At 41.6% G+C, this 9,173-nt stretch overlaps 1 protein-coding gene across 1 annotated transcript in view; it reads left to right on the top strand.

Moving 5' to 3' along the window:
• Positions 1-7,593, top strand: part of LOC138956209 (multiple epidermal growth factor-like domains protein 10) — a 9,321-nt gene extending 1,728 nt beyond the window's left edge. The window contains exons 4-7 of the mRNA XM_070327625.1: positions 490-624; positions 3,979-4,116; positions 5,949-6,086; positions 7,487-7,593. Of these exons, the coding sequence (XP_070183726.1) occupies positions 490-624; positions 3,979-4,116; positions 5,949-6,086; positions 7,487-7,593 (518 nt within the window). The remainder of the gene's footprint in view (positions 1-489; positions 625-3,978; positions 4,117-5,948; positions 6,087-7,486) is intronic.
• The last annotated feature ends 1,580 nt before the right edge of the window (positions 7,594-9,173 follow it).

The following is a 9,173-nucleotide window of genomic DNA, read 5'->3' as shown; positions in this document are numbered from 1 at the left end:
ACACGCTTTGGGTGCATACTTTTGCTAACAGTTGTTCTTACGTTGACTATGTATACATGCAGAGATTGTGTTACGTTTTCGTTCAATTATTGGTATCTCTACTATACGACGGAACAGGTATGCTGGTTTGTCATGTCATTTGAATCACTCATGTCAACTCTTACATGTAATTTCCACTTTCGGGATATCTTTCCCAGCATCATTATACATGTACTACTATTTCAAAATACGGAGATTGTGTTTCGTTTAGGTACTCTATTGAATGTATGAAGCTATGTGTAAGTGTCTGTACATGTATTGATGTGCATGTGTGTAATGCTATTATGAGGGTGAGCGTACATGTATAGATGTATGCCATTCAGAAAATGCTATCAATGAGTAATAGTACAGTATGTAGAAGTAATCGTGCATGTACTTACATTTTCACTTGCATGTACTTACATTTTCAAGGATGATGACTTCCATTAAAACATGTATGTACTTGTTCAGCTTGTAGCCCGGGCCGGTACGGTTCCTCCCGCTGTGCCGAGACGTGTGGTCAGTGCAACGGGGGACCGTGTGACGCGGTGACTGGATACTGCGCACAGTGTCAACCAGGATGGCAGGCACCGCTTTGTAAAACTCGTAAGTCACTTCAGCTGTCTGTTTCCATTGAGACAGTCAAATCAAACATGAAATGAGACATCAGGACCGATTAGGAAATACTTAATGTAAGTGTGTCATGAAGTGGATTATAGTGTGAATAAAGGAGTTACTTTTATGTTTACATGTTCTGCCCTATCTAATTACACTGACTCTTCACTCTTCACACTACACACTTCAAACACAGAATTTGGGAGGATACAGACTTATTAATTCCTCCACAAAAACAACATAATTCTTCACTTCAATACAACAATATGAATCAACCTCTCGAACACACAGTTCACACAATCATATAGCATTCACTCAATGCATGTAAATACATAGTATAAAGATACTTTCTCAAAGATAGATTAACGCACAAGATAAGGTGCTGACAGACACTCACGAGTTCGTATCACGGCTCACTGCATGTCGTCATTTACACATCCTTGTGTCGCTGAATCCCGTAGATGATGAATTCCCAGAAACTCTCCTTATAGATGCCAACACACACCTTTCACGTTTCTCCCCGAGAAACACTTCCGCCATTAGCGAAAAGAACCGTCGTCTCTACGACCGATAACGATGAATACTCCTCCGTCTAGTCATCTGCGCCGATGTGGTCCCTTGCTCTCCACCATCGCTCCGCGCTCTGCCGTGTAAGGTCTGTCCCTCTTACACGCCATGGAAACTCCTAAAGAATTAACCCAAGTCTTAATACAACATTCGCTTAAACCATCTCTTCTTCCAAAACATTCATGTATCATCTCATACATTCGCGTTCATTCTACATTCACATTCCGTCCACATTCAATATCCAAGCTATACTTAATCTATGAATAACACTGCCATACATAGCATCACCGTCTTAAACATAAAATTCATGTTCAAGAAATTTCCCAACAAAAACCGTGATACAATCACAACAAGAATTCTCTTAAGACTCCACACTAGAATTTAGTGCACTTTGTATACACTAACCTTTACATTCCAGCTATGTATTCAAGCTTCAAGAATATACAACATTATATCCCATGAGCTGCTTCTTTGTCTCTGTTACTTCAGTATGGGTATATATGTTGTATTTTTATAGCTCAATAAATACATCATGGACTCCAAAAAATATATGATAGTGCAGATTCCGATTTGGGCAAAGAACTACTTTCCTCCCGACCTTTGACCTCGCGCCGAACAATGTGACACATTTGTATGAAGTTCCAAAATCGTATCGCACGGCTCAGAAAACCATATCAGTTGCACGCAAAAATGAATCTCGGAACTGATCTGATGTATGGGATGCAATAAACAAACGTTTCTTTCATTATGAAAGCAATGCAGGTCGGAAAAAAACGAACATTCAGCTTACAAGATACACAGATGCTAGCGAACGATCGAACCTCTGTTTGCTATCCGTGTGTCGACAAGCATCGCTACCATAGGAATAATCCAAAAAAGAATATGCAACACAACAGAAAGAAAATGTGTTCCCCCAATACTGTTTCAAGCGTTTTCTCCGTGTCCCTGTCTACTGCAGACCGGTTTACAAGAACATACTCTGTTACATACAGTACGAAACACTGCCATGAAAACCAAAACAAAAGAGTAGTCTCCCTTGCACCGGGACAGCACACAGATAAAAACTAGAGTTTAAGCTGGCACAACCTTAATCCAATCAGAAATATGCTTAAAGGTAGATTGTAATACACTCTTAATTGCTTTGCTGCTAAAGAGTTCTATCCGCAGTTTTATTAACCCGTGCATAACACTAGTTTGAACAGTCGAACACTACTGATCACAATGCCAATGGTTGCAAACCAAAACAAAAAAACGAGTACCCTCCCTTGCATCGTACCAGACGACTGTTTATCTACCGAGAAGCGTCCTTTGGCTTCGCTTCGTTATCAAACATCGGCTGTTTCACGTATTTTGCGAGCAAGTCTACTCTTTTGCCTGGCTCTGCAGTAAGTCCACATTGGCGATGAAGGTATCCAAGAACTTAACATGTGTGTATTTTTCCGTAATCCAGTCATATTCTTTCAAAATGCAATCAATCGGCGGTGACAGACTTGGGTCCTGTTTTCCTCACACCCATACCAGTTTAGGTTCATCCATGCAAACACACTCGCAAAACAGTTTATCACGTAGATACATTTCAAATAGGGAGCAAATGGTTAAATCTAAACCTACATATGTGTTCCCTAAAATTTGCTTCTCTGTCAATAAGCCTAATTGTATAATAATACGTTCGAGAAAAACAACGTGGAATCGATTCTGAATCGAGTAAGCCAAATGGGTGCCAAACCGGTTTCCCCGTTCCGCCGACCTGAAACGCAAAACAAAAGAATTGTGCGCTTCAACTAAATGGATTTCTATACGACTTCATTACTTTCTTGCAACTTATGAACCTTTACTTAAAGCTTTTAAACGGTCTGAAAGTAGTGTTACCGCGTACTTATCGATGCACTCATTCGTTTTATTTTTTCAGCGACGGTCACTTAGTTTGAGGTTGCAAAAGGGCCAAGTCTCGCTGGCACCACTGTTTACACTCCACAGATCGCAACAGTGCTGCTAGTAGTCTACACTTTGTGTTTGATGGTAGAATGGGATATACAGATTACAACACTCGTGTTTTTTTATATGGCTTGTATTTCAGTCAAGACCCAGCGGGAATATCAATCGAGATCCACTCGCCAGAGGCTCGTGTCTCCCGATGATATTCATCCGCTGGGTCTTGACTGAAACACAAGCCATATAAAAAACCACTCGTGTTGTAACCTATACGTAAATCATTTACCTTAAGAGACCCGTCTCTTGAAAGAGTACTTGTTCCCAGAACAAGACTGACATACGCTAGCAACCTCCCTGGTTGAAAGTCTTGAGCGCTGTAATCTTTCTAGTTCAATACCGGCTCTATTTCTCAAACTTGTAAACACAACTCATGACAAGCTAAAGCTATTTTCTCGTGCAACCCACGAAACCCGTGATAACGCTTCCCTGTCACATACGCATACTTCAATATTTAGGGGGGTTAAAAACACGACGTGGTTTCACATCACAAATATCATACCCACATCTTTGTGACAAAGTGTTCCAAGTTAATGCGAAATGGCGCGAACACAAATTCGAAATATACGTATACAGTTTGGTGTGTGTGCAAACCAACACCCATTGTTCGACCAAGAACTAAACTTGTTTTGGAAGCATGACTCATTTCTTCAGAATACCTCAAACATAGCGTTCTAGTACTGACTGTTTGTTTTTCTTCTTTTAGTGTTACCCTTATGCTTTTCTATTCTTGTTTAGTTCGTGTTTTGTATGTGGTTTCTGAAAAGAAAGCTTACTATTTGTTGGCAGCCTGCGCACCGCATATGTATGGAGATAACTGCAGTGAAAGTTGTGGTCACTGTAAAGGGGAACAACCGTGCAACGCATCGACAGGGGAGTGCACTGGTGAATGTCAGCCTGGATATAACGGTACACTCTGCAAGACAGGTGAGCTTTGTTTGTTTCTGTGTTTGTTGGTTGTTGTTGTTACACCCCCGGTTTAGGGGTGTGTATAGGTTTCACTCGATGTGTTTGTTTGTTTGTTTGTTTGTGTTCGCATATAGATCTCAAGAATGAACGGACCGATCGTCACCAAACTTGGTGAACAGGTTCTATACATTCCTGAGACGGTCCTTACAAAAATTGGGACCAGTCAAACACACGGTTAGGGAGTTCTTGGTGGATTAAGATTAAGAGTGACATATTAATGGTCAAAGGGAAATAACCTTCTCAGTTGGTGGCAGTGAGAATGGTTATTTCCCTTTGACCAACGGGGGTGTTTTTCCTACCTCGACGTACCCTTTCGCAATGGACCCTGTGTTTACGCGAATAAACATTCTGACTTCTGACTTCAGACTTCAGACTTCTGACTTCTGACTTCTGACTTCTGACTTCTGACTTCTGACTTTCGCAATGGACCCTGTGTTTACGCGAATAAACATTCTGACTTCTGACTTCAGACTTCTGACTTCAGACTTCAGACTTCAGACTTCTGACTTCTGACTTCTGACTTCAGACTTCAGACTTCTGACTTCTGATTTCTGACTTCTGACTGTCTCTCTCTCTCTCTATCTCTCTCTCTCTCTCTCTCTCTCTCTCTCTCTCTCTCTCTCTCTCTCTCTCTCTCTCTCTCTCTCTCTCTCTCTCCGCATGTAATAAAGTTCTGAGTTCTCTGACGGGGGTGTTTTTCCTACCTCGGAGGAATTTCTTGTTGTTGTTTGTTGTTGCTGTTGTTGTTGTTGTTGTTGTTGCTGTTGCTGCTCTTCTTCTTCTTGTTCTTGTTCTTGTTCTTGTTCTTCTTCTTCTTCTTCTTCTTCTCCTCTTCCTTATGTCTGTCTCAATTTTGTGTTTCCTCTCGTTGTCTTGTAAACCTGGAGTATAATTGGACATGTGCGTGCCAAAGATTATTTTGTTTAATCAAATGTAGCCATACAGTACCCTACTTTATAATACAGCTACAGTGTGTTCAAACCTCGGAACAAGACGCAACACAAAAACAAGCAAACAAAAAAGCTCATCGCAAAACAACATTGGCAGGTCTTTGCAATCAATATCCCAACAACAACGACATACAATGACATCAACAGAATCAAACCCACCACCCCCACCACCACCACGACCAACAACAACAACAACAACAACAACCAAAGAGCATTGTTATTTGTTTGTTGCTTTGTTCTAATACGTCTTTTCCTTTGATTACGCAACTCGAGAGTCAGTATAACTGTATTGCATTACTTTACTTTCTAGAACAGATCCTCATAATTATGGAAGGGCGCTGGTTCTGTGCGACGCTTAGTTATTGAGATAGGTGTGACTGACGAAGTACAGGACGTCATATTCCAAATAAGCACGACTATGTTGCAGGTGGAAGCCGCTGAGATTGCATTTCTTCGGGACGTTTCCGCAAAAAATAGATATAACACGATTTGCGCGAAACAGTTGAGAAGCAGACGATCTCTGAGATCTCTGTTCGTCTCGTGATAACGTTATTTTGTATGATAACGATTCACTTGCAAACTAAAGTATACAATTTGGTGTGTCAGTGGTAAATGTAAATAGAAATGTGTAATACAGACAAAGCAAACAAATAAACGTGTTTTTCTCGTGAAAATGTTGCGTTGTGCGGGTGTTTGGGTGGCCACGTGATGTACACAAAGCAAAGTGCGGGACGGACTCTGCTCTGTGCTGCAACACTGGCAAGTTCAAAACACGAGAAAAACGATTTCGTTATGCGGGCAGCCACGCAGCATTATAAATCGAAATCGTCCTTGTTTCAGAGTGCGGGGAAGGGCTGTACGGAGCAGAGTGTAACCAGACGTGTGGTCACTGTCAGGTCAACACCACGTGTCATCATGAGGATGGACACTGTCTGGTCGGGTGTGTGGCTGAGTTCACTGGACCTATGTGTTCGCAAGGTAAAACAGCAGTGCTACAGGCTTTGGTTTTGGAATTACTTCTTTGTAGCACACGTTGAAACACACTTCTTACTTCCACTTGTTGCCGCTTGAATACAAGCCGATAATATCAAATGGAATAATAATGACTTTTCCAACTAGGGTGAACATTCATATTTACAGTAGATGATCAAAATTATACCACGGCTCACAACGGTTTTTTTTAAATAGAGAGAGAATACTACATGGCTTGCTGTATCGTATCATATTTACACGAAGTTTGTTTTTTAATATTGAACTGCGAGCGAAAGCGAGCTTTTCAATATTTGAAAAAGCAACGAGTGTAAATCTGTTACGACACAGCAAGCCATGTAGTATTCTGTTTATCCTAAATACTGTACTTACGTGTATTTTACTGAAAATGTCCTGCAGTCGAAGCATCTAAATTGAAGACGCTTGTTTTGGAATCTCGATCTCTTCTAAAGCCTCGTGCAATCTAATTCGTCAAAGCAAAGAAACGTCACTCTGAAAATGCGGCGTGACGTGTTAATTTTAAAAATTCATCGAGGGTAATTAGCGAGCGCAATTTTTTTCTGTAATGACGTTTGTCTCGGTGACTTTGGCATCATAAGCAGTGCAAAAACAGGTCCCTGCCAGACTTGCTTGACATGACCTCATTTACATGATATATACACACGTGTGATTTGAACGATTATTATCTCACGGGTGTCTCTCTCACGTATGTAGATAATTAGATATATAACGTGTATAGATAAGAAACGGGTTGAAAGCATGAATTCAGTACCTCCTATAACTCCAACAAATATAATACAGTACGTACCCATTGTCCGATTGTCTCCTATATTCAACTTGAGAACATGTCCCAAACAAGACTGGTATAGAAGTGATTATCCCGAAAGCGACTTTTCTTCAGCAGCAATAAATAAACAAAAGCGTACCATGTTCTGGCATGACATCAGACAAGGGAGCTGGGGAGTTATGCATGAGTGACGTCTAAACGTGTAGGCGGCGTGCAAACAGCGAGTGCCGCCAACCGCCAGTTACACGGAATGCACGGGTGGCGACTACACGCTTGTACCACTGAAACTGGCGACTAAATTTAGACGTGCTCCGGAGGTCGTCTAAATGGTTTACACGCCGACTTCAGTGAACAGAATGGCCATTTTCATGGTTTTCCGCCATCAAAGTCGACGAATTTTTTCGCCGTAATCGTTTTTAGACAGAACCCAATAGTTGGAAGTGCTGGACTAAAAAAAAAAAAAAATTTATTGCGAGATTCACTTCCCTTGTCATATTATTTTAGAACCAACACCGATAAGCCTTAGCGAAGACATCTTTGATTCGTTTCAGAGCAAAGTAGCACTGACCCATATTTCACTGGTGCCGTTTTTGACTCTCAGCTTTTACGCGACAGGCACCCTCTTGCTCGTTTAATCTTTTGCGCCTCCATTTCTCCACGCTCTCCGTCCCACTGACCCATATTTCACTGCTCTCCGTCTCTGAATAGTCGAACTCCCCGTGCGAGGAAGCGGGAGGATGTTATCGAATGACCCTAGCGCATGCGCAAAGGAAGGAATTCCTCGTTATAAAAATAGATTGACTGGTGACCTTGCTTTACACGGCAACTTGAAAGTCGGCGGTCTGGTCGTCACCCGTGCATACCGACTGAGCGCCTGCGGTAGGCGGCGACTTTCAAGTCATGACTTCGCTGAAGTCGGCGTGTACTTTCGACGTCACTCATACATAACACCCCTGTTGTCTGTTCCTGCTGCGCATGCGCTGTTTACAAATAATCAACCACAGTACACACAGCTCTATTACTGTTCCCCGTTGCAGTGACAGCGTTTGACGCCTTACGTCCAGTTCGCAAAGGGGTTAGAAAGCGCTGTATGCCATGTTTCATCAACTGGCAGCGAGCAGTTATGCAAGAACATTCCTTTTCTTACGAACAAACGTCCTTGTTTTGGTGATATCAGAGGCACATAAACCTTTTATATAGCTATTCTGATGGACACGTGGGGGAATTCGGGGGCTGTGATTGGATGGTCTCAACATCATCATCAAAGCATAATGCTACGGAAGTCGGACATTTTTGCCAATATCCAAAAGCATATTGGCAATAACAATTACAAAGACGCATGGTTCCGGTTTACCCATCTGTACCATACGATGTTAACAATCGACAACAGCATGCACTAACAACTTGAAATTCTTCTCGGGAATGTTTTTCAGCTTTACAAATGTCGATAGCATACCCGTTTCTGCTAACTTCCCGATGAAACAGGACTAAACCAATTATTTTCTGTCCCTAAACACCACAAAATGCCCAAAGTCGAACTTTCGCATTCGGCTTTTTTTTTGGTTATCTCGTAACTCCACACCAAATACCTCACTTCCCCTCTGAAGTATTGATGTACAACCCATGGCACTAACACTCATGTCGTCGTTTAAAACTGAGGTTGAAAAATTCGCTTCATGACGAGACAAGTATAAATGCCATTCACCCAAACTGAAAACTTCGCTGCCGTCTGCTCGCGTTGTGCGGATTAGCTGTTCTCTTCTCCTCACCTTGTTGTATCCTAGTTCTTCAGTTGTTTCTAGCTTTCCGTTGATGTTGTGTTTTGGTCTTCTTCATAAGCAGTCTTGTTCAAAATTAAAACAAACTCAAACTTCTTTTTGTTGCATACGAATGAACTAATAAAAAGCTGTTTAACAGCTGTGTTGTCAAATCGAGTTTTTTTTCCAAAGTCAGTGTGGCGCCTGTGCAAAACTAATGCGCATAAGAAACGGCGTCTGCTATCAAAACCTGAGATCAACGCATCGACGCAAAAACTGTCATTTTGTAAGTTTGGAACAACAAATCAAGGTCAGAACAGATATATAATCGCTATTGTGTTTTCAGCGTAGCAATAGGGTCCGATATTTAGACTCGAACAAGTATAATGCGACTCGTCGTCGACTCGTCGGCATTATACTTGTCTCGTCTAAATATCGGACCCTATTGCTACGCTGAAAACACAATAGCTGTTAATAGTGTTCGTTGTGTGTGTCTGGTTTACATGTGTGTGTGTGTGTGTGTGTGTGTGT

Source organism: Littorina saxatilis, unplaced genomic scaffold, assembly GCF_037325665.1.
Source record: "Littorina saxatilis isolate snail1 unplaced genomic scaffold, US_GU_Lsax_2.0 scaffold_731, whole genome shotgun sequence".
NCBI classification, from domain to species: Eukaryota; Metazoa; Mollusca; class Gastropoda; order Littorinimorpha; family Littorinidae; genus Littorina; species Littorina saxatilis.
Note: the sequence above shows the minus strand (reverse complement) of the source record. Positions and strands in the feature narration are given on the sequence as shown.